Raw genomic sequence first — 27,259 nt, 5'->3', positions numbered from 1 at the left:
CCCTGTATAGAATATACAATTGTTTATTGACTCACAATCAGACTATGCAGAATATAATTTTCAGCTGGTAACTAATCCCGGATTGACTTATGAAAGAGTATCTCGTCATATAACAGATAATCTGGATAATCCCCGCTCCACCAGAAATCCTACTGCTATATAAAGTCCCTTATCTTCAGGTTTGTTAATTGTACCTTCTGTCTTATACAATGATGTGGTGTGTTGTGGCGTGTTGTGCGCTGATGTGCTTCTGGGAGTCATCAGGACTCCGGTGTTTCTCCCCGCACAACAACACACTGAAGTTGTCCATCATCAGTCGTCGCAACCAAACAGGACATTGGGTTGCCCAGGTAACATCTAACTTCCTTGTAATTGATAGGTAGTTTCCTTCTAGACAACAACTGTTAAGACAGTTGATTTGTGAAAGGAGAAACAGATTGTAGATAATTGTATTTACTTACTTTTATATGAAACATATTGGCCACTGAATTAGTTCAACAACGTTTCACTAGATATAAATCAAACTGTACCAAGTGTTAAAATATGATGGACGAGGGCAGTGAAGTGTTAACCGGAATAACGAATGGTATAGGACTATCTTAAATTACCTACAGTTTTATGGTTTTAATTCTCAAAGACAAAAATCGCAACACTAACGTGCTGTTTTTAAATAGGATGCATGTATATTAATATATATGAATCGGGTATTGCAGAAACAGCACGTGTCATGAAAACTAAATTTTTCAGTAGACACAAAAAACGGTATTACTGGTGGTAGACCACATCATTGGTTATAGTACTGGCTTCTTCAGACAGAAGCCTAATAGATGTGTCGTTTTGTACCAAATTTATTGGAATGTAATGAATTGTTAATGAAATAAATATATATAACCCATATTAGCTTGACATGTGCTGTTTCTGCAAGGAATGAAAATTGTATAATAATTTCAGTTCAACTGAAGTTTTTTTTGTCAAATTAGGGATATAATATATGCATTCAGCATATAAATGAACTTCTTTTTCCACAATAGGCTACTGAAGAATAGTATTGTAAAATTCTTGATATTCATATGGTACGTAACGCGTTAGTTTGCGTATATCGTCAAGCTTCTCTCTTTGAATTGGCACGATTTTGTCTGGATATGCCAACGAAGAAGGTAAATATGGTATTCTCCTTTGTATTTACAAGCAAACATTCTCATGGGGGCGGATAAAAAAATTAATCTTTTTTCTTCTATCATTTTAATAATGTCAAAAGAAGTGCTTATACAAATTTTGGCCACTCGAGCCGTTACGAAGGCCGTAAAAATAAGTTTCCCTGGGACCGTTTACAGAAAGGGAAGAAAATTTCATAGTACGTTTTATTGGCACAGATATAGCAATATTGTTGAGTTATTTTACAACGTATTCACCACCAGAATTGAGACATTGTCATTCCGTCTGATCAATTTTTGTATCCTTGTGTCGTAGATATCTGCCGTCTGGAATCGGAACCAATGTGTCGGCACATGTCTTTGACATGAATTGTTCCAGGATTTCACAGATCTCCAAATGTGAGACGGCTATAGCCTACTGATATATTATGTGGTTTCTGCATGGAATGTTAGCCCTGTATCAACAGTTGATGAATCTGAAATAAACTCATTTCGCCACAAATAGTGACACGTGCCGTTTCTGCAATCCCTGATTCATATAGTTGATTTTCTTCTTAAAAGATTACGACACAAGTTGAACCATCTTAATATCATGGCAGTATATTTTTGTCTATAAAAATATTTGATTTACAAAGGCTATAGCCAACTGTAATATAACAGGGTGATCCGTTTGGAAATACATAAAACAAAAACGCTGTAATACGATAACTGTTGCTATTTATTTTTCACTATCGTAACCTGTAAATTTCTAGAAAGGTGGGAGTTTTACCCACATTGGGCCTCAACGTGTCATCATTGTGTACACAACACAATTCATATCGTGAGTCTTATTTCTCCCATCTCTTGGGTAGTTGTTCCAAAAGCTGAGCCAAATTTTGTTTTGAGATCATCAATATCCCTGGGTCGCTGTGCATTAATATCATTATTCATAAGACCCCAAATAAAGAAATCGGACGTCTTCAGGTCTGGAGAATATGAATGCCATGCGATGATCACCACTACCTAACCAGTTGATGTCGAATGTTATTACGAACTTCCTTTCCTCAGTGAGGTGATGAACCATCTGCTGGAATTGAAACCTCATGCCCATGTTGTCTTTCTGTTACAGGTGTGATATGAAAAACAAATACGATCCGTTTCTGGAAATCCACATCGCGTAGACTAATACCTGAATTCGCTGCATAATGTAGAGATGAAGTTTCAGATATCGTTCAAAAGTTGCGTAAGGTATACGTATGTATCTCTGCGGGACAGTAGCCTAAGATTCTTCTGAGGACATGCTGTCACAGTAGCGCTAACAGCAGCTTCGGTTTCGAGAGCACGACTACTTTTTTTTTTGTATCTGTAACCACAGTTTAACAGCTCACACTTACTACTTCCTGCTGGCGTATTGCTTGTAGGATAGCCACCAGCGTATGACATGCAAACAGAGTCACTTTCTCCAGACTGCGGTACCACAACCATATCGACTTGTAATTCTGAGCTCTCTGAACATCATAATCATGGTTAAAACGACGCTGAACTGATTTCACGCTTTCAAATTTTGCAAGCCGCAACACACATTTTGCTAGTTGCCTTGAAGTAAACGTCGGTTTCTTTATTCAGTCGTTGCTAAGTGAAAATCTGATTTCTTTTGTTGTTTTACCGTCATATTTGAACCGAAATATTTTACGTAGGACTCCTGATAATAATTTATTAGCGATTTTATTATTTTTTGTCTTCCCAAAGAGATCACCTCGTATAATGATAACATGTGAATATGCAGACTTCAAATTTAGAAAAAAAAAAAAATGACAAGGCCTAATAGTCTTAGCTGACACGGGAGCAAGTTAGAAATCGAAACATCAAAATGTCTGTCACTGTCTCGTTCTCGCAAAATTAAGAGGATTGACGCTAGCAAATTGATTGGCCTGACATGATCATCATAAGTAGAATTCTGATTTAGAATAGCATGCTCGATAGTTATCCTGAATATTGATGAGCTCCAGCGCAGTGAGCCAATATGAGTCACCCAATGCGTGTAGGCTTTACTTACACCCTACATTTTGCAATCCAAATATAGCTCAATCCAACTTACAGCGTGATTAAAAGTAAAGCAAAACACACTTCATAGAATGAATTCCGACTGTGGATGCTAGTAGACTTATGTAACATAAGAAAAAGGTTCTTACACTGGACTCAGAAACAAACATGATGCTACTACCGTCTTACCTTCAAAAACATGAAACATTTAGCTGAGAAAATAGCGTATGCTACGGCCATTTTAGCTTCAAATGACATGGAACATTTCGCCGAGAAAATAACGCATGTTATGACAATCTTATCTTCAAACAGTATTTCGCTGAGAAAACAACGTACACTACTGCCATCTTATCTTAAAATAACATAGAACACTTCGCCAAAAAAGGGAAATAGACCTACCAATAGCAGCTTACACCAAGTATAACAAATGAATGTATTTTCTTCATTTTGGGTATCATCACGAACCAACACTGCACTGCTCCGAACGTGTAATGCTCCTACGCAATGACTTAGCACAGTTTGGAACATTCATACTACTGACTTAGCACACTTTGGAACATTCATACTACTGACTTAGCACACTTTGGAAAAAGCTGTGAGATTATAATGGAAATAACACGGAACGTAATACCGTTTGGAAAGATTCATGTGTATTCCTGTATAGGTGTGTGGGAAATAATAACCTTAACCTATAAAATAAAGCATCGTTCATAAATTACTCTTCATTAAATATCTTCTTCTATATATTATTTTAATGTACCGAAGTACATATGATATTTCCATGCAGATATTCTGCGTCATCATACGATGAAAGAGTAATGGAACGGAGAAAAATTCTCTCTGGCGCCGGGATTTGAACCCGGGTTTTCAGCTCTACGTGCTGATGCTTTATCCACTAAACCACACCGGATACCCACCCCGGCGTCGGACAGAATCGTCTCAGATTAAGTTCCAACTCTTGGGTTCCCTCTAGTGGCCGCCCTCTGTACTACGTCATAGATGTCTATGAAGTCCACACATGTGCTAAGGTGCACTCGTTATGAGTGACGTAATGCAGAGGGCGGCCACTAGAGGGGACCCAAGAGTTGGAACTTAATCTGAGACGATTCTGTCCGACGCCGGGGTGAGTATCCGGTGTGGCTTAGTCGATAAAGCATCAGCACGTAGAGCTGAAAACCCGGAGAGAATTTTTCTCCGTTCCATTACTCTTTCATTGTATGATGACGCAGAATATCTGCTTGGAAATATCATATGTACTTCGGTACATTAAAATAATATATATGATATGCGAAAGACGGCGCTTATTCCGTCGGATCCCGGCCAACTAGTCATTCATAACGAGTGCACCTCAGCACATGTGTGGACTTCAGTCCTACGTTCATAGACATCTATGACGTAGTGCAGAGGGCGGCCACTAGAGGGAACCCAAGAGTTGGAACTTAATCTGAGACGATTCTGTCCGACGCCGGGGTGGGTATCCGGTGTGGCTTAGAGGATAAATCATCAGCACGTAGAGCTGAAAACCCGGGTTCAAATCCCGGTGCCGGAGAGAATTTTTCTCCGTTCCATTACTCTTTCATCGTATCTTCTTCTATCTCGAAAAATAATGAAGATAAGCAATATGCTCAAATGCAGCTATATTTCTTAGATCATATATTTCAAAATTAAAAGTAAAATAGCGATTTATTAAAATTTGTTTTGAGTGTAATAACTTCTCACCACGACAGTGAAACGTCTAGCTGTTTCGCTATGTGTCACCCGATTTAATGCATTAGTTACTATTGAATAGAAAATATTTAAGTATTAAATATGCAGTGGAATTTTTTAACGACGGGACAGAGAATGCCTTGTTTTAACAACCCCAAAATAGTTTCGGAGACATCACGGCTATAGCATCATGTTAAGCGTGAACTTGTTCTTGTCCCTAAATCTGCACTATGCTGTTTCATGCAGTTGTATTTCTTAATTATTTCAGGTTCAACTGCGACACGACGCGGGACTCCAGGACGCAGGACCGTGGGAGCTGGACCTAGACCACACCACGACCAAGTGTGAAGATTCAGAGTCAATCGTCATAACCTCCATCGTTACAGGTAACGGAGTTCGAACTCCAAATGAGGCGAAGCGAGCATACAATCAGCAATTGTGGACTGGACAACGAAGACGGTGTATGTGCCAAAATGACAACGTGTGGGAAAACATAAAAAACTGTATGCTTGCAATTACTATTTAATTTTTTCAACATAGAGTGTCTCAATATCCTATTAAGTTCCCTGCAAACATATTGAGTTATGAAACAACCCATTACTGACAATATTATGTAATGTAACTGGCTCCCACATTATCGAAGTCTGACAGCGATATAAGTGCCATGTATAATTTCCTTGAAAACGGTACAAACAGTCTAGTGATTTGTGAATATTAAAAGGTAGAACACTAACAGTTTGATTTGTAAGCATGAGAAACTGTTTGTTTTTCTTATTGGCACAGGTCCTTATAAAAACCATGGTACTTAAGTGTCCATGAAGTCTAACATTGCCAGAAGTTTTGCCTTTAAAGAGTTCTTAGGAGTCAGCATAGCAAACTTCTTCGGATTTGTAACAGACTGCAGTGTTCGTCCTTTTCTTAGACCCAGACATGTCTTCCACTGTTCAGAATCACTCAAGTTATTCCTGGTAAGGACCAATGTTTGATGATCACAAGCAACTCGAATCCATGATACTTGAGTAATGCTAAATGTTAACATATTTAGATCCCTATCAGCTTCTGAAGCCACATCCAAGAAGTCTTCAGATTTCGTTGAAATCACTTTGAATGGTTTTTTTAATTCTGGTCGACCTTACAATGTCCTGCATCTCATCAGGAACCATGGCTTTACAAACCCTCTCCCTTAGCAGTTGTGTATGGCTTCCCTTGCTGCCGTAGTTTCCTATTTTCTACACACTTCTTTGACTTAGATACTTTTATAGTTAGTGGCCTGTTACTATCCATGATAAATGCTACAAAACCGCTACATTCACTGCAGATCAACACAGCGAGTAACCCTCCACGGAACATACACTACGTGGCACTTATATCGTTCATCAGGACTATACTACGGGACTTATATCGAGTGCCATCTAGAATGCACTCGTTTGACTATATGGAAGGATGTTTGACACATATATCAATTAGTATGATAAGGCGCTGCTACATATATCACATTCTATGACAAAAACAAAATTTGACCTCTGAGCAACTTAAACCGTTTTCCATGTCTGCTCCTCAATTATTGAGTGTGTACATTACACCGCCGTCGTTGAATCTGTCCATAGCTCCTTCTCTGCCTGCTTCGGAAGCTGTGCGTCAGAAACGCGTTCCATCACCTGGATATGAAGTAATGCCAGGCTTTGGTTACTACAAGCTGCACACCACCGGGAAGACGTGGAACGAGGCGCTACAGATTTGTGAACAAGAAGGCGCTCACCTGCTAATTCTCAACTCTCAGGAGGAGGCCAAGCTGGTGGGATCCCTATGGGACAGGGGTTTGAAACTCGTCGACGTGGTCAATGAAGGTTATGCCCACGCTGGTTTCCATGATCTATACAACACTGGAGAGTATATTACCATATTTAGTGAGTATCTCTTTGCTAAAAGTAGTAGAGCACACATCTCGAACGGTCAGTTTCGCCAACCATGATCAAAAGATGGCAAAAGTGAGTTTTCGATTCAACTCAGCAATAGACCTATTAGTGATTTCTGGCAGTCTTCAAATCGATGGTAAAATTTAAATTGCTGCATGATTTTGATTCTTAAATTCAGTTGACTTGTCAAATCGTTGAAGCAATAAGACGGAGTTCCATTTTGAATGTAACCTAATGAATGCAAATTTGTTTATTTTTATTAGGTTATGGTCAGTTCTTTCATAAAATCGTTTCATTGTGAAAACAATAGGCCTATTCCTTACAGTTTTCCTAATTATGTAGCTTGTTTGTATGTATTTGTGCTAAAACAAGAATAACCGAATTGTTTGCAGTTAAGAGTCTCATTGCAAACGTTTAGAATATGAATTTAGAATTTTGCGTGTAATTGCCTCTTAATAATTAGAAAAACATATGTAGCCTTAATTAAATGCATGTAGAATTTAGATTGTGATAAAAAAGTGAAATTAAAGCTTATGTAGTGCCTAATTTATTGGCGTTAACTGTCTATACAAACATAGGCGTGTACTTTCTTATATTTTTGTCTGTCTGTCTGCCTGTTTTTGACTTTTTAAAGTCAATCCAATCTGAACTATGACAAACATAACACAAAATCACCTGTCAAAACAAGTCCTCTTATAGTCTGTGAACAAAATTCAATATAGATATTAATATCCTGGATGTACGAGTGGAATTGTCCACTTACTATTTTATAGAGATTTCTCTATGGGATAGGGGTTTGACTCTGAAGACTCTGTTAAGAGGGAAGTTTTATTTAATATTCTTATTGAATTTGGTATGGCGAAGAAACTAGTTCGATTAATTAAAATGTGTGTCATTGAAACGTACAGAAGAGTCCATATAGCCCAGTTTCTATCTGATGCTTTTCTAATTCACTGCGGGCTAAAGCTAGAAGATGCACTATCACCTTCACTTTTTAACTTCGCTTTAGAATACGTTATTAGGAAAGTTCAGGATAACAGAGAGGGTTTGGAATTGAACGGGTTACATCAGCTTCTTGTCTATGCGGATGACGTGAATATGTTAGGAGAAAATCCACAAACGATTAGGGAAAACACGGAAATTTTACTTGAATCAAGTAAAGCGATAGGTTTGGAAATAAATCCCGCAAAGACAAAGTATATGATTATGTCTCGTGACCAGAATATTGTACGAAATGGAAATATAAAAATTGGAAATTTATTCTTCGAAGAGTTGGAAAAATTCAAATATCTTGGAGCAACAGTAACAAACATAAATGACACTCGGGAGGAAAATTAAATTATGGTTTATTTAACAACGCTCGCAACTACCGAGGTTATATCAGCGTAGCCGGTGTGCCGGAATTTTGTCCCGCAGGAGTTCTTTTACATGCCAGTAAATCTATTGACATAAGCCTGTCGCATTTAACCACACTTAAATGCCATCGACCTGGGCCGGGATCCAACCCGCAACCTCGAACACAGAAGGCCAGCGCTATAGCGACTATCCTACCAATGTCGACTACACTCGGGAGGAAATTAAACGCTGAATAAATATGCGAAATGTCTATTATTATTGGGTTGAGAAGTTTTATCATCTAGTATGCTGTTAAAAAGTCTGAAAATTAGAATTTATAAAACAGTTATATTACCGTTTGTTCTTTATGATTGTCAAACTTGGACTCTCACTTTGAGAGAGGAACAGAGGCTAAGGGTGTTTGAGAAGAAGATGCTTCTACCCTCTTGTATTAATTCTGGTGGAATTTGACCGATACCTGGAGACTTGTACTTTTTAAGATTTTCTACCGCAATTTCGACTTCAGAGAGTGTGGGTTCGGGTATAAATGACTCAGAAATTTGTATTTGAATTTCGTCCCGATCATTTCTATTTGGCCTATGTACATTTAGTAGTTTTCCAAAATAGCTTTTTTTTTATCTATTCAGAATTTAATGAGAGTCTGCAAGCAAGTCACCAGTATCATCCTTGATCACGTTTATTCTTGCCTGATATCCGTTCTTAAATTCCTTTAGGCTTATGCACTTAAATAAATCGCTAATGTTTTTATTCTTACTATTTGTTTCTACCTCGTTCAGATTTTTCTTCAAGTAATCTCTCTTTTTTATTCCTAAATGTGCGACTTGCTTCCCGTTTTTCATTGAAATAATTATCTCTATTCGCCTCAATTGGATCCTCTAAGAATTTCAATTTTGCCCGTTTCTCTCTTCCTACTACCATAAAACAATTTTCATCAAACCACGGTTTCTTTTTCCTAGTTTCATAATAACCTATGCTCTGCTCAGCTGCAATAAAATTTTTTATACTATGTTTGATATTTTTCCACACAATATTAACATCTAACTCTCACCTTGTCGGAACTTCCTAAAGCGGCAAACCTATTTCAAATTCGACCTGATTATGTTGTTTAGTGTCCTCGGCCTTTAATTTCAGAATATTGAATCTACTAATAGCAACTTGTTGCTCTACTCGCTTGGCTACTGATAGTCTTTCTCTTAATTCTCCAATTACCACATATTTGTTAGAATTCTGTCCCCTCCCCCGAAGGTTCGAATGTCTACTATACTAGTATGTCTTCGTTTATATATCAAGATGTGATCTGTTTGGTTGTGTGTCAATCCATCTGAAGAAGTCCAAGTATATTTATGTATATCCTTATGGGGGAATGTTGTACTTTTCACAATTACATTTTTTGATGTGGCAAGGTTGATTAAACTAACTCCAATGTCATTACTAGTTACGTGTAGGCTTCTTTTCCCAATAGGCGGTTTAAAATATCCTCCCGTCATACTTTAGCGTTGAAATCCCCTAATAAAATTTTCATGTGATATCTAGATAACTGATCAAAAGTGTGTTCCAATTCCCCATAGAAGCTATCTTTATATAGTCGTTTTCTCTTCTGTAGGGGCGTGAGCATTTATAACTACGATTTCACACTATCTACCCTTAAGTAATAAATACGATAGTCTGTCATTAGTAAATTCAACATTTTTTACTGCTGATTTTATAAACAAAGAATCCTGTTCTTAATTGATGATTATTGTTTTCTTCCCTATAATACTACAAAGTAATCTTCTATTTGTGATATGCCAGTCCCATCTATTCTAATCTCTTGTACTCCCATAAAGTCCATTCTATATCTAGCTAGTTCTTTTGTTAGTGTTCTATAAAGACTAATTCGTTCCAAATACCAAATCTCATAACCTTATTCCTTTGCTGTGGTAGTGCCAGAGAATCAATCCCATTCCGAAGCTTATTGTATGGTTTCGTAGTAAGCTGCTTTTTAAGGTGATGGGTTGTTAGCCCTTCGCCCAACACCCGATTCTGGAGGACCACACTTTATCGTATGTCCACGACTGCTTATTAATATATTCACAGATACCCTCCATATGTGGAGGCCGTCTCCTCTATCCGCAACCTGAGGACGCGCCATGCCGTGGTGATAGGAATCCACAATACATTATTATTATTATTATTATTATTATTATTATTATTATTATTATTATCATTATTATTAAGCAGAAGATTCCTATTAAAAGAAGCCGCTCACTTATTGGAACGGATTCGTTCGGCGCGTTCGGATTTTTATTCTTTACACTATTCTAAATTGACCATCGCCCACTTAGCCGTATCGCCTCTGTCCGTATGACCGATTCCGTCCAGAATTCTTGCCAGAGAAATCTAGACGGATTTCTATACAGTAAACATCGAAATAAAGAAAGCCATAACATTATATCGATTGCAAGGCCCTCTAATCACGGTAATACTGAAGGCATAAATGAAATGGATAATTATTTTGTTTTTTCTTCTTCCAAAGCTAAGACAATTAAAAATACATCCTCCTCAGAGTTACTCATTTCATTTCCATGTTTATTTCGGAACACTACAAGGGAGTAACTTTCTCGCTCTATCGCTAAATAACAACATTATTAGATGATCAATTCGGAAATGAAGACAAGTGAGCGATACTATAATAAAATTCCGAACGCACCGAATGAATTCGTTCCGATAAGCGAGCGCTTACCTTAAGACTGCGCTAGCAAAGTATACTTTTATCTCTTATCCTTGGCTCTGCCAAAAGATGCATGGCCTTCTTGAATATTTTATAAATGAAGTATGTGATCATTAGGGATGGAAGTTGAGACACCGAATCTATTAAGTTAACTACGTCGTGTATTATACAAGTCGTGTTGTTTGCATAAACTCAGGGTAGTACAGGGACTTGTACAGAGCAGTGCTATGCTTGAATGAAAACATTGCTCTGTATAGTTAGGTAACTGAAACGAATAGAGCATAACACATATTTAGGAAAGCAACTTACCTCATTCTTTTCTTTGTAGAAAATGGTGATAGATTTCAAATAAAAATGAATAATGTAGTATAAGTGTCACTAATTTTGTCGCAATGTACAACTGTGTACATTCATAAATTGTTAAATATGAACCTGTTTCGGTTGTCTCTCAAATAAGGAAATGTTCTTTGGAAATTACACTTTGTTATCAGCAATTCGTTTCTGGAACTCCCTACCCAGCTCCCTCTGGAACTGTCGAACGGTATTGCAATTTAAAAGTAAATTGTTTAAACACGTGACCAGTATCCATGTTTAATTCTCCTTTGTGTGTATGTGTGTAGGCCTATATATGTAATTTTCCTCAGTGTTGTATAATTATTATAATTTAGATTTCAATTTGTTATTCTTGTGATTTGTAATATTGGTTCACTTACCGCTTGCATATTCATTGAATGTAACTTCTAGCCTTATATTATTTTGTAATTATTTTTTAGTATGTTTGCATTATTTTACTCAACTTGTGCTTGTATGACTATAGGCCTATAAATCTTTTATTAGTGTTCTTTAAATATTAGTCTGTAAAACTGTTCTTTTGTTTCTGGCTAAGTGAAAGAGAAGGCCTGATAGCCTTCGCCATAATAAATAATAATAATAATATAATAATAATAATAATAATAATAATAATACTTATTATTATGTTATTGGTGGTGCGACATTTTGAAAGAGTAAGTTTAAATTTATTATAATGTGTATTATCTTGTACCTGTTCACTATTTAATTCATATTGCACTTCACAGCGTTTCGAATATGTAGGATTATTTAAGAACACTCTTCAGTTTCAGTTTAACCCTTTTATTGTTATCAACAGCTGGTCGTATAGGATTTAAAGTTATTTCTTAACACGAAAGTAAGTATTGCTTACGCGTGATTGTTGGAGTCGGCAATTTCCTAGACGTATATTTTTAAATGAAGAACCTGTATTTAAAATGGAGATTCTCAAGTTTATGCACGGGAATATTCGCTCATATCAGCATCATAATAAAAAGTGCACTGATACGAAATCAAATCACTAAAATTTTCAGATGTTCGATATACATTTTATAGTCACTATGGTTTTATAAGTCACGACGCTTATTAACTTACAAACTTTACAACTTAATATAGCCTACTTTCCTCCTTGATTGAAAAATTATCGTCTCCGAAGTCTTTTACAGGCATAGGCAAAGTTGCGGATGGCGGCATTTTAATACATCTTCACAGTACCTTCAATAGATCACTCACTGTACTCATTACGAAATGTTTACCTTTCAAACAGAAAACAGACATGCTGTGTCGAAACAGCCTAATAAAATGCTGTAAACAATACAAAACCCACACCTATTTAACTTCGAATGACTTCACGCGACGTCTTCCATTTTGCGTACGAATCAGAAAGTAGTCTACATCAATAAATAAGGTCATCCTATAGCCAGTTTTCGTCAAACCTGTAGCCGCCTTTAAGCAGTGTTTTGATGTCCAATTGGTGTAATTTGTTTCCTAGTGATTATCAAACTATTCTTCATTGATCGATATTCAGTTTTTACCCTAAAAATAATATTATAAATAATTGACGATTGTCAAGTAAAATGTAATGGTCGTTGATGGTGTCGGCTATAATCCCAGCAAAGCTTCATAATTGCCATATCAAGCTTCATCGATTCTCAGAAACTTTATGAAACATTTGATAATCGCATGTCGGTGTAGGCGAAAGGGTGCATGACTGAACATTTCTTTGACTGTGGTAAGTGACAGACTGCAATATTTGTTTTGATTTTAGATCAATCACTAGCGACTACAGGCTACGTGAGCTGGGAATCTGGATACCAGAGGCGAGGAATAAAGAACTGCGGCCTGTTTGGGAGGAACAGGCTTCTCGCTGATGCCGCCTGTTCATACAAAAGAGCGTTCATCTGCGAGGCAGAACTGTAACATAACGACATTATGAAATGTTTATTGTCTGTGACAACCTGTAGCTTTTAGGAAGTATGAATATACAATTTGTGACGAAACAAATATTAATAAGACTTATGTTCTCGGTCGGATGTTATTGCGATATTAAAATTTTTAAGGAATTGGTTCTTATTAATAAGAATTGTGAATATTATTAAAAGTGAAATAAATTTGTTATTATGATAAGAGAAATAAGAATGTAGCCTAATCCATGCAGGAAAGTCTCTACTATATAAATGTAAGATTCTGATTTTTCGCTAAAAAGTGACGTCAGAATAGTGGATGTAACTCATTGCCTTCGCTAAGCGAGTGACTTCAGATGTTGAAACGTACGTAACGTTTTATCTATTTTACTCTAGAGACTAAATGTTTCACGTTAAAAGTTCAATTATCTAATGTGTAATCTAGACAGAACATATGAAGTAATCCCACCTTCAAAGCTTTCAATCAGACCTCTTTGTGCAATATTTTCAATATCTGTATTTTAGATATTAAAATTTCAAACGTTTTGAAGCTACGTATCGTCTTCATCATCAGAGAAAGCATAAAAGAGCAACCTTTCTTGCGTATCCTTTACGAAGTGTTATTCTCTAGTCCAGGGATGCAATACTGTGCTAAAAATATGGCAGACATCACAAGCCAGAACACGTAACTCATCCCTTCCTTTCAACCCTCGCGTCATTGGACATGGTAGGGGGACAAAAGATATGTATTCATTGTGCTTGTGAAACGTCACAGATACGTCATTGAAGGCCGGAGGATTGTGGACAGAGGAACAAATTCTTTCCTCATGCTTCCATCCCTGCTCTAGCCAATAAAATTTAAATGTAGGTTTCTATTTTCGTCTTCTCTGAAGACGAAACCGATAGATTGCTATGAAAATTTTCTTTTAATTGTTATAATAAATTACTGTCACAATACCTTAATTATTTTATAGAGGGAAAAACTTTCTGTAACATATGAGGAGCAAACTTTCAAAAGCAGACATGTCCATTTTGATAAAATACACTTTAAATGCAAAAACTTACATCTCTGCAATGAACAAAATATTTTCTGTGGTGAAATATTAAAGATTACTTTTTCTATATTTATTAAAACAAATTTCATCATAGAAAAAAATTTGTTTATTACCGAGACACATATTTGTAGCATTTTCTGAAAAGTGATGTGACAGGTTTTGAAAGTTTGCTTCTCATGTGTGGAGCTATAGCAATAAGGAATTAATTAATTTTTTAAATAGTAATAATACTGCTTATGCAGAATAATTAATTCTAATAGAATTCCCGGTGATTTGTAAATTCACATTGAATAGCAATTTAATGCAATAATCCTACATGAATGTCCAGCGACTGACTAAAAGTTATAAAATTATTTTTCTATACGTCCGCAAAAGATCTTTAAATTGTTCTGCTTTTGTATCTGACTTATGCAGAGTTGGCCACTGGGTATGGGTGGATTTTAAAATGGTTCTATAAGGCCATATCAATAAGAATAAAATAAACTGAGGGAAAAAAGATTCAAAGTGTGCAATTTAGTCATCTTGTTTACTTTCTTCTTGCCACGGCAGTTCCAACTGGTTCAATGTTCTCGAGCGTTCGAACGGAACGTGTTATACTACCACGAACTGATGAATTAACACTGCCAAAACCACGAAAATTGTTAACCAATTTAGAAACCATATCCTGTTTGGGTATCCTTCAATTTCCTGGAACTCGAAACTCGATTATGAAATTTGTCTGTGACTGAAAAACGCTCCCTGTCTTAAAAACGTCTCCACAAAAATGTTCACTGACTTACTAAACAATATGTCATAGTTCATGAAATTGCATAACAGAAGATTAATTTGTAACAATATATTTTCAATTATTGCGTTCGCGTTCCTCAACCTACTAAAATCCATCTATACCCAGTGCCAAATCGTATATTATAACAGCTACACATATAGTAAGATTGTCCTGAATCATCTTAAAAACGATATATGTAGTATAATAATTATAATTCACGGTTGAGAAGAGTTAAGGATACATTTGAGAGTTATTTTGACGAATGGAAGTCCGTTTGTGGCTTTGTAAGGTATATTCTATAATGACGGATAATCTGTACAATCCACTTTCAATTTAAGATACTACTACTATACAAAATTGTAAAAGGTAAGATCTCTCAGCTGTACAATATCATGTTTTGCACATGAGCAGAAAGTTCTGAACTGAGCCGTGAACATATCTGACGAATACTATAATAAGTTCAGACATGGTCAAGAAAACTGTTATATTCCACATTTAAAACGGAATTCAAAATTATTGTTCCCCAAGAAGATTCAGGGTAAATGTTGCAGCATGCGTTGACGTAAGGAAGTCTTTCTTTTTCTGGTTTCGTAAAATATATTCTATAATAACAGATAATCTGGACAATCTACTTTCAATTCAAGATCTGCTGCTACATAAATTGCATAAGATCAGATCTCTCAGCTGTAGCTTCTTGTTTATACGATTTCATGTGTCTGTATATGCGCAGAAGAGTTCTGAACTGAGCCATCATCGCAACTGACGAATATTATAATATATTCAGACATGATCAACAAAACTGGTATATACCATCTTGAAAATGATATCCCTAATATTATTGCTCTACAAGAAGATTTAAAGTAAATCTTGCAGCTGAAGTTGACGTAAGGAAATCTGTTTCTGGATTCGTAAGGCGATTTATTTCAGTAACGGATAATCTGGTTAATCCACGGTCTAACAGAGATCCTGATGCTATATAAAGTCCCATACCTTCGAGTTTATTAGCTGTTTTTCTTGCTTTATACCACGATGATGAGGTGTGTTCTGGTAGTGGTGTGCTGTGTGATGGTGTGCTTCGGGGAGTCGGCAGGCCTCAAGTGTATATCACCGCACTCCAGTGCCCTCAAATTGTCTGTCATCAGTCGTCGCAACCAAACAGGTCACTGGATTGCTCAGGTAAACCAGCTCAAATTATTGTAATTGTAAGAAGAATGCTATTTTTCGTCAGTGGTGCACATAATGTAGGCGCTAATGCAGAGTGATTTTTACAGAACAGAACCTCATAAATTAGTTACGAAATAGAAACTATAACTCTGATCCGTTTCAAACCACTTTTAAAATCAAGCGCTTCTAATGTTACCACATGTACTTTATCAACAAATTAAAATAGTAGTCCGCCAACAAATTGAAAAATCAGAGATAATGGAATGTTGAAGCCGATAAGCAGTTATATTAAATTGGGTTATCTTTGAAACAATATAACTAAAAGTTATTATTTTATACATATTATTTAATAAGTCTAAACGTTTTCGACTCTACAGAGTCATTATCAGAAGTTATTCCGTGGAATACATAGGAGTTTGAATATGCATTTATGTTATCTAGTATACAAAACTAGTAAGACAAAACAAGTTGCAAATATCAGTTATAAAATACAATTATAAAATTTTATGTGATTAAAATTTAAAATAAAAAAAAGACAATAAAATGCTTGTGTAAGCTGTTCCATCAGTATAATGTTAAAACGAGGATGGACTACAGCTTGTTGAACAGTCTGTGATAAGGGGATCACATAATTCCAGTGCAGTGTCTTGTGCGTAGAATAAACACAAAAACTGAGGATCACGGTGAAAGTTCCGGTGTCTTTGGCAGCTAGACGGAAACAGTTGCCGTCAGCATATCTGGTTAAGGATTATCAGGTCAACAATTGCCGTCTAGCTATCAAAGACACAGGAACTAATCAGATTTCAGATGTATATAAATAATTGTTCTTCCTCTCACACATATCGTGAAGTGACATGCACTGCCGGATAATAGATGTACATATCAGTCAGAACGTCAATCAGAGGTATGTATTGTTATGAGTATTATGTGTCATTATTTCAACTACGGAGGGTTGTTTCCGATTTCTGGAAACGAATTTTGAATGACTTCATGTGCGTCAGGAGTCACATGACAACTGAACTGCTGGGAGAGGTGACAGACCAGTAGTGAGTAGTCTCATAGAGTGCACGGCGACTGACACCAGTAATGCCCAAGAAAACTGAGCCTTTTTGGGAAGGGTACATAACAACCATTTCCGATGTGAAATACAGTACGTGAAAATAATTGGAGCCTGCAAAAAACGTGGTTTAGTTATTTCCAAGAAAGGCATCTTCTGAGTACTTAATGGTAATAAGACAGGCAAAACTCGGATGGGATTAATTCCAGAGAGGAAAAAGGAAGCAAATCCACCCCCCCCCACCACAAGCAGCACCCTCCCAAAATGATATAAATTAATCCCATCCGAGCTTTACTAGTCTTATTAGGTACACAGAAGATGCCTTTCTTGGAAATAACGAAACCTCGTTAATTGCAGGCGTCTATTATTTTCACTTAACTGTACTTGGCACTGGAAAGGGTTGTAATGTACCCCTCCCAAAAAGGCTCAATTTTCTTGGGCATTGCTGCTGTGAGACACCGTGTACCCTGACTATGAATTCACTCACTATTGGTATATCACCTCTCGTCACAGTTCAGCTGTCGTGTGACGCCTGACGCACATGACGTCATTCAAAAGTTGTTTTCAGAAATGGGAAACAACCCTCTGTGTAGAATATATTGTATTAGCGAGGCACAGATAAATGTTTAACGAAGAGACAGAGATTCTTTTAACTTCTCCAAGAACTCATGTGGCGTCACATTCGTGTCATAAGATTGGCGAGGTTCTTGTCTAGAAGTGAGATGGTCGAAGCATGAAATTGTACATGTTTGCAGGAAAATACGATTATGTTTAAACTCTTCATTCTAGGATGTACTGTTTTCAAATGTGCTAATAGATTTTTTTTAGGTTCAGCTGGGGCACGAAGCGGGACTGGAGGATGCAGGACCATGGGAGCTGGACCTTGACCATACCACAACAAAGTGTGAAGGCTCAGAGTCAGTCCTCATAACTGCCACCGTCACAGGTAACGGAGTTTGAATCCCGAGTGAGGCGAACCTACAATCCATATTATTTGGACATGCACTTGTCGGCCTGCAGAATTGGATTTATTTTGGGCTGATGGCTAGGACCCTACATACGTTATAATGCATTTATGTCTCAGAATTAAACATAGTCTATAACATTAAAAATAAAGTTAATATGTATTAACGATATATACAGTAGATATATGTACAAAGCAACCGACAGAGTATTGATCTTGGGACAAACAGGATTTGAAAATGTGTTTCACACCAACTCTTATTCCAATGCATAATTTTGGTGAATCAATATTTCGCAATAGTACTTTGGTCATTAAATATTAAGTATTAAATTTTGTGGTGGCAATCCTTGTGGTTTCAAAGAATTCAATAATTCAGTTGGATAAAATACATCCTGCTCAGTGTCTACAACTGTATTGAGAAACTAAGAATATGGTCCTGGACTGAGTAAAGATACAAATTATGTGAATTTTTTAGATTTTGTCTCTCATAACGTAACAAACAATAATATTTAATGTTGTGTTATTTCTTCTACGTCCTCATGAAAGTCGATGTTTAGATACAACAGAAATAAAGAACAACTGACACTTTATTTTTTATTCTTCGTCCATTTGTCCAACTTTCATATAGCCTATGTTTTTCTCCTAGTTGTGAACGCTAAATGTGCAAATTTTTGGCAAATATCGGTCGAAGCGTGTAGATTTGTATAGAGAACATAGGTATACATACATACGTACATACTTTACATACTGTACTATACATACATACATACATATATACATACATAATACATACATACATACATACATACATACATACATACATACATACATACATACATACATACATACATACATACATACATACATACATACATACATACATATATACGTGTAACTATATAACACTGAGTATCTCATCTCTTAGTAACACTAGTGATATAAAAGTGTATTGAATGTTTAACAAGGCTTATGCTATTGCTAACAATTGTAAATAGTGCAATTAGCGTATTAACATCATTTGCATAGTCACAGTGCAACTGACTAAGAACAGAAGTGTAAGTATAATATAAGCCTAAATGGGAAGTGAACTAGCTAATTTGAACCACACCCAAAGTACAGTGAATGCCATATGTGACATGGACATTTATCTAATAGAAAGCAAAGAAAGAAACAGATTTGTAAATAGTGTATATAGTGTAATAACAACATAACAGAAGTGCAAACAGTAGTCATAGTGAAAATAGTGTAACTATATAACACTGGGTATCTCATCTCTTAGTAACACTAGTGATATAGAAGTGTATTGAATGTTTAACAAGGCATATAGTATTGCTAACAATTGTAAATAGTGCAATTAGCGTATTAACAACATTTGCATAGTCATAGTGCAACTGACTAAGTACAGAAGTGTAAGTGTAAGTATGCGCGTAAATGGGAAGTGAACTAGCTAATTATGAACCAGACTCAAAGAACAGTAAAACCATTTATGTGACATGGACATTTATCTAATAGTGACTATCTAATAGTAATTTAGAATTGTATTGAACGATCAACGAGGCATGTAGTATTACTAACCTAGTAATGGAACATGCTGTCCAAATAAAAAAAAAAAAATAAAAAATATACACACATCACACATACATACATACATACCCCCATTCACTTTTATATATTGGATATGCAACATGTATGATTTGTAAAAAAAAGTAAAGAGATGTTATTTACATAATCCATTCAAAGAAATGAGCTACATATAAAAAAAAAAACAAAAGAGTTTGACTCTTCTGTGATTTATTATAATATAATGTACCGTAGCTATATATCATTTTCAAATTCCAAAATGTGAAATTTGTCCGGTTGGAAGAAAACAAATATTTATTCATTGACAACTCCGTTCCATATCTGCGGAGAGATTTTCTTCATTTTGTAATTGATTTCTAATGTACCGTATTTTATGCAGTAGACGTAGATCTTTAACATGCACTCTCTTCCTCTTCCAGAGGACCACTGTGTATTTACTACATGGGAACCCCGTTTTCATTTGCTCTCCGAGAATGGAATGACGATAATTCTAATCCCTTTGGAAGTCGCAGATTATTTGTGTAATATAGGACGCGTTCATTTCTGGATCATTGCGGACGCACAACATTGTTTCTTACAACACCAAATAGCTCTTTGAGATGCTGTTCAGTCAACTGTATGTAGAACCCCATAATTGATATCAATAAGACATTAGTCATGAGGCAACCAAGCCATGAGATAATGGGTTAGGGTGGCCAGTTCCTTTCCCCCTCCATTGCATACATCGCTGACTGGTAACATATTACATTAGTCAGACTTCAGATGTGTACAAACAATATTATTGTTAAGAACATTAATTATTCATCACAATGTATCTCATTAGTGCTTTAACGCCGCGGTTGAATCTATCCACGGAGCGTCGCTCTCTGCATCGGACAATGTGCGTCATAAACGCGTCCCGTCGCCTGGATATGAAGTCATGGCCGGTTTGGGTTACTACAAGCTGCACACCACCGGGAAGACGTGGAACGAGGCGCTACAGATTTGCGAACAGGAAGGAGCTCACCTGCTAATTCTCAACTCTGAGGAGGAAGCCAACGCAGTGGGGTCCTTGTGGGACAGGGGTTCGAAATTCGTCGATGTGGTCAACGATGCTTATGCCCATGCTGGTTTCCATGACCAGAACAGTGTCGGCGAACACCGTACTATTTTCAGTGAGTAGCTCCTTACAGTTGCCAAGGTGCCAATTATTATCACTATGGCCGCTGTTTATTTTGATGTACTTTAGTTGTATGATTGGTTTTATAGTCACCATAATATCAGCTGGCTCATCTTACAGACCTTTGTAAGGAATTTTCAGTTTTGTTCAAATTAAAGCTGACATCCTAGGGAATGGAGATTTGTCTTCAAGCTTGCCTTGGCGAGGTGCTTGTAGAACTGCGTTTCGACTCTCGACTCAGACTGTGATCTCACTTAGGCAGCATCGGGCTTCATCCCCATGAACAGTAATTTTTGCACATGCTCACCACTACACAGCAATTAACATTTTCCAGGAGACTCGACTCTACTGTTGTAAAGCCTAGCATTTAATAGTGGTCATATTAATATATTAATCGATATACATTGTGGAAATCAAAGTACTGAAAATAGGAATTTAACATGGAAAATCAGTTTTTCTCAAATAATCTCTCCCTGTTCATTTTAGGGAAGAAAAGTTACAAGTACTTTTTTATACGAACTAAAAAGACTCAGAATATAACAAAAACAAAGACAGGCAATTCATTATTGAAGTTTTGAATTTCCCTTATGTCCACATTAAGTTATTAATTAAAAAAGATGGCAAGTTCTATTCACTACAATAGTAAGACTCGTCATCATTTCAAAGCTTCTGATTCAAGTGATATATCCTTAATCCAAACGAAACGGTATGCGAACCTAAACTACCTGTGTGAGTGACTGATTGTCTATAGAGTAGGTACAGCTTTACACAATAAATACGACTCATAGGTAGGGTTAACTTATCAATAGGGCCAGGATTTTCATGCACTATCAAATCTTAAAACATGCATGCACTTATGCACTATTGTATGATAAAACATGCAAAATGAAGCGAAAAAGCAATATAAATATGCACTACTAAAATTGAGTTCTACATTATGTTGCATTTTTATTTTAGTTTGAAACAACGTACTATAACTAATTTCTCAAAATTTTCTTCACTTAAGCTCATGTGTTTATCCGAAGTACGTTCTTGAGCACAAACAATTATCTTTTTACGTCACAAGATGTGACAGATACATACTTATGTAAGCGAAGAAATTTGAGGCGAAGTGAGGTGGAATTGTAGGTCTTTTTTTATTTCCGCATGATCATGACCCCATCGGAAATCGAACCAGAGGCCTTCTGATTTTGGGCACACCAAAATACGCAAGTACTAGGCAGGATCGGAAAGTAACGCACAACAATTTCTTTACGGTATACTATTTTGATTAGGACGTTCCAAGTTGCCAGATAGTTAGTTTGAATCTTGTGCTACAGACAGAAATGGCTCGATTAGGGTTCACCCTAGTGGAACGAGAGGTAAAAAGAGTAAAGATTGAACGTGTGCTAGCATCGTCTACTTGTGAAAAGCAGCGAGGTGTAGTTCGTTTTTTCTGAGCAAAACAAAAAAGTCCGAGTGAAATCCATAGGGAAATATTAGAGGTGTATGGTGCTGATTATCTGGTACAGGTTTTTCGAAGAGGGACCAGTAAATCTTACCCACCAGCACGTTACGGCCGACCAGTGACCGCTGCAACACCACGCAATGACAGAGGCATTGAGGCGTCAGTCATCTACCCTACAGTCCAGACCTCGCACCTTCTGAGTTTCACCTCTTCGGACTAATGAAAAAACTCCTAAGACCAACGCTTAGGTTTAGGTGACGAAGTTAGATCAGTCGTGCGCAGGTGATTATACGCTCAGAAAACGGAGTTTTATGAACGAGATGTACTGAATCTGGTGTCACGATGGGGGAAATGTGTCGAGAGACTTGGTTCCTGTGTTGAAAAATAGGTAAAATCTGTAGTTTTTCTGCATGTTTTCGTTTTGCTTAGCTATTAAATGCATTTCCACAAAAATTGTTGTGTATTACTTTTCGATCCTCCCTTGTACTTACGTCTTTATTACAATAATCACTAAATTGCTTTTCCTCGACCCATTTGGACACAAGATCTCCTCACAATTCGAAACAAAAGTGTAAGTTAATAAGTTGCAGTTTGCAATCATGATTTTCTGCCTTCCTTTCTTTCAATATTTTTGATCTCCGGCTTGTAACGAGCAAGAGTTGCGGTTGGAAGTTCCAGTGTAACAAAGGGACAGTTTAGTGGAAAAATCAAACACTATTTGTCAGGTAGGACGCCACGAAATCATGTTACAGGTAGCTTTATTTTGTTTCCTCAATAGACAAATAACGTCGAAATACCAGATTCTACTATGCAACATTCATAAAGATACTATTATGCAAGTAACAAAATACATGACCTGAAGATATAAAAGGACATAATATGCAATATAAAAGTGTAAATATGTGCTATTAAATCTAAAATCTTCAAAATATGCATTATGCATGAATTTACTCCCAAAAAGGTCAAAACATGCAAACATGCACGGAAAAAATAAGTTTTTTTTTTTTTTTTTTTTTTTGAACCGATAAGTCATAAAACGAATATTTGCAAAGTTTGAGAAATGTAATAAGCTTATATAGACCTATAGGATTTCCATGCATTTCCGGGCTCTACTTATCAGCAAACATATTGCTCCTAAAGAGTGTACCTATCTTGTTTTTGTTCGTTTAACTCGACTATTTCCCACACAGACTCACGTAATGATACTGTATCTTCGTCGTTACTGTATTTTAAATGCCATGTGATGTGTTTTCTCTGGTTTTGTGTCAATTACAAGCAGAATGAAATCCACGTAACTGTTGAAGTGTACTATCTATCTTCAATATTGGGGAGGGGGGAGAAAGAACATCTTTCCTTACTTAACGAGATGTAATCTTTGTTTTCAATGCAGATCAGTCGCTGGCATCTACAGGGTTTACAAGCTGGAGTTCTGGATTTCCGAGACTAGGCAATAAGTACTGCGGTTTGTTCGGGAGAAACAGAAGACTAGCAGATAGCGCTTGCAGGGAGAAACGAGCGTTCTTCTGTGAAGAGGAACTATGACATAAAGGACGACATGCGACGTTATTGTCTGTGGTAATTTGCCACTTCTCACGCAAATCATTGTAGCTAACATGTATGATATAAAGGTGATAGATTAAATAAACATATGTGTAAAAGTACTAATTGAAATTTTGATATCCTTCCACACCACACAGAACTGAGGTCTGATTTGCGATGCGTTATTTCATGATCAAATATGAAAGATGGAATAACTTTACAAATGTATAGGCTACGCGGCATACTCAATCATTCATAGTGTTCTGCCCAAGGGCAGGTTTTCACTGCAAACCCAGCATTCTCCGGTCTTTCCTATTTTCTACCTTCCTCTTAGTCTTCGCATATGACCTACATATCTTAATGTCGCCTATTATCTGATATGTTCTTCTGACCCGAATTCTTCTCCCGTTCACCATTCCTTCCAGTGTATCACGCCAGATATTAAGGGGACACTCAACTACTGTATATTTTGAACTTTTTTCCCATTTGACCAATCTTTTTCAAATTTGGAGAAAAAGTTTAATATACACATGGAAAGTAACATGCAAAATCTCAGCTCATTAGATCCAATACTTTTCAAAATAAAAAATATTCCAATTTTTAATCAATCATTAATTGAAATATCACTTTTAATTATCATTTTTTATTTTTTGGCTTTGTGCATTTGACTGTGACTTCTCAATGAATAGAGGAAGAATTCTGCATATTGATTTAGTTCTATCACGTAAATTAGTGTTGAAATTTAATTTTTCATTTCTATGACACTTTTTCTCCAATTTTTAAGTTGAGTGTCCCCTTAAGCGTAAAACGGAGCTACTTGGTCATGTTTTTGGGCGTTTTTACAAAATATTTCGAAAAGTATTGTATATCTCGGTCTCAAGTAAATTTGAGTGTACAGACGACATCAAAACATGTAACCGGACGTGTGCAGGATCACAACATATTTATTAGAAAAATAAAAAATATATAAAAATTGGGGTGGCCAAGTAGCTTCGGTGTTAGGGTTACTGGTTCACTTTAAAGAAAATGGTAATAGCAGCGGTTCTAAAGCTTTTTAAGACCATGTTACACCTGACTATGTTTAAACAGAGAAAAAACAAGGTCCGTAGGCCTACATATTATTATTATTATTATTATTATTATTATTATTATTATTATTATTATTACTACTATTAATATTATTATTATTATTATTATTATTATTATTATTATTATTTTATACGTATCTGATAATGTCATCGCGATCAACGGTGGATCAAGACCTTTTTACATTTGATGCCAGGCGTACTGACAGCTTGTTTCTGTGGATGAAAGCAGTGATGAAGTCTTTTCCAGGAATATTGTTTTTGAAGATCTTCACTTGTTTTCCCTCTCACTTCCAACCGAGTTAGAGGAAACCCTCAATTGGCGACAACATCAAGAGTGTGTGAAATGGTAGCCTCTTCTTCCGGGGATAGCACTCTTGGATGGTCAACACTACCTATATTCTTGCCAAGAGCCTTCCGAGTAAGCGTCGTTCGAGGCACTTGGGAGGTTTTTGCTGCCAGTTTTTTTTGACATACGAGCTTCAACAGCCTCGAGAGCTTTTTAAAGATCCCCTTCTTTAAAATTCTTGTAGGCTCTGGAGTCTGGGGTCCTTTCTTACGTACGCACCATTTATATTGAAGGTGTATCTATAACAATAGAAATTAACCTAAAAAACAAAACAAAAAACAAAAACACCAATAACATAAAAGAAATTAAAATCATAGAACCATTAATGATCAAGTAGCCCCGGGGTGTGCATGTAGCCCCGTTTTAGGATAGTAATTATTTCGTAAGGTAGGCTACACATTTTTTATTACTTAGTTACATGTTGTTTTCCTGCGTTCCGTAAAATAATGTTTATATGCCATATTAGTTTTCATTCGTCTTTATTTACGTAAATAATTACACACAATGGGACCAACGTAAAATAAATTGTCTTCGTACACAATCAACTCTATATTCACATTGGTTTGGAGTGATTTATTAAATAATGTGTTGAAGACTAAAAAAACAAAGCTCTCTGGACCTAATGATCGTATTTTAATTCTTTTGATACGATAAGAATTAAGAAACATGTTTAACGAATTATCCTTGCACCAAAAATCGAATGCTCCCTGGACAAAATGATCGTATTTTAATTATTTAATGAGTCCATAGTTTCTTCTGGTATTTGACTGACATACCTATTGCTAATTGTTTTCATTTATAACAGCATACCGTGACTGACCGACTGTTTAAGGACTCGCGCTCAGAGGGGTGTAGGTCGGAATTTAGGATAGCCACAACCCACATGTCAGCCTAAAGATATTCCTTTGCTAATATTATTATCCCGTACTGAGTGCTGCGTACTATACGGAACTGTTATCTGTTAACGGTCTTACTAATAAAAACTCTATATACAGACGTTTAACTGTCTTATACTTATCCAATGAGTAGCTCGTTTATACGTCGTGTGTAAATTCCTTACTAATAATCACTACATACGTCGTGTACAACAGTATAACTGTTACACAGCTACGTCATATTTCGTCATTACTTCGTTACGAAAGGTAATAGAATATCTGAGGTTCTCTATTGCATCCGGTAGAGCGCTCTAGTGTGGCGTGTTAAATATGGATAGTACAACTGGCTCTAATCGATTACCTCACTACATTTTGGTCAAAGAGTACAAGCTACAGCAATATTATTCTAATAATTCTATGATCTTTGGTTTGTTCTTCTGTGGTTACAAGGCAACCATCATCATAAAATGACAGTCGATACGAACAGCTGTTAGAGGGACGGCCATTTTTTCGCTATATACAACGCTTAAACAAGGGGTTTCGTGTATATAACTACTGCAAAGCAATTCCCATTGTATAGTTACAGCCTGTTTATACGTCCATAGCTTATTCACGGTTTATTAGTAACGTTTTCTGTCTCAAGTCTGCATAAGTCTCATATAAAAACTATACACGATTTATTAGTAAGACAGTAAGTATATACTTTTCATTGTGATCACATCGTGTCTCTAGAGTGGTGTGTTACAATTCTAAGGATATTTTCAATGATTCAAGCACGTTTTTACGTGAATATGTCCATGAGCTCGGTCCATTACTAGGCTGCCATCCCAGAAAGTCGACTGACACATTTCCAGGTCAGTTTTGTCGCAACTGTAATTTATAAACTACAGACATAATTATTGCAATGAAGTAAACGGCGATAGACAGACGAAGAATCAATGTATCCAACTTGAGCTTGAGTTGGAGTAGGTGAAGTCGTTTAGCGATACACGGGAGTGAAGAATTTGAGGCACGAATTGGTGGGTAGAACTTCAGCAGAGACAGTGTAACTCGAGAAAGCGAAGCGATAGAACGTTTGAAGTGATACCAAATGATTCATAACGAACAAGGTTACAATCTCAA

The 27,259-nt window shown here is 36.4% G+C and overlaps 2 protein-coding genes across 2 annotated transcripts in view; both read left to right on the top strand.

The window, feature by feature from the left end:
• Positions 1-205: 205 nt before the first annotated feature.
• On the top strand, positions 206-15,519 carry LOC138713478 (hemolymph lipopolysaccharide-binding protein-like). The gene is made up of 4 exons (XM_069845607.1): positions 206-350; positions 5,152-5,269; positions 6,491-6,790; positions 12,961-15,519. Exons 1-4 carry the CDS (start codon positions 210-212, stop codon positions 13,110-13,112), a joined length of 711 nt encoding a protein of 236 aa, XP_069701708.1. The 5' UTR covers positions 206-209; the 3' UTR covers positions 13,113-15,519.
• A 347-nt stretch (positions 15,520-15,866) lies between these two features.
• Positions 15,867-27,259, top strand: part of LOC138713476 (hemolymph lipopolysaccharide-binding protein-like) — a 31,213-nt gene continuing 19,820 nt past the window's right edge. The window contains exons 1-2 of the mRNA XM_069845605.1: positions 15,867-16,093; positions 17,967-18,084. Coding sequence (XP_069701706.1) covers positions 15,947-16,093; positions 17,967-18,084 — 265 coding nt within the window. The 5' untranslated portion in view covers positions 15,867-15,946. The remainder of the gene's footprint in view (positions 16,094-17,966; positions 18,085-27,259) is intronic.

Source organism: Periplaneta americana, chromosome 14 (assembly GCF_040183065.1).
Source record: "Periplaneta americana isolate PAMFEO1 chromosome 14, P.americana_PAMFEO1_priV1, whole genome shotgun sequence".
NCBI classification, from domain to species: Eukaryota; Metazoa; Arthropoda; class Insecta; order Blattodea; family Blattidae; genus Periplaneta; species Periplaneta americana.
The sequence above is the reverse complement of the archived record's forward strand: the minus strand, read 5'-3'. Positions and strand labels throughout refer to the sequence as shown.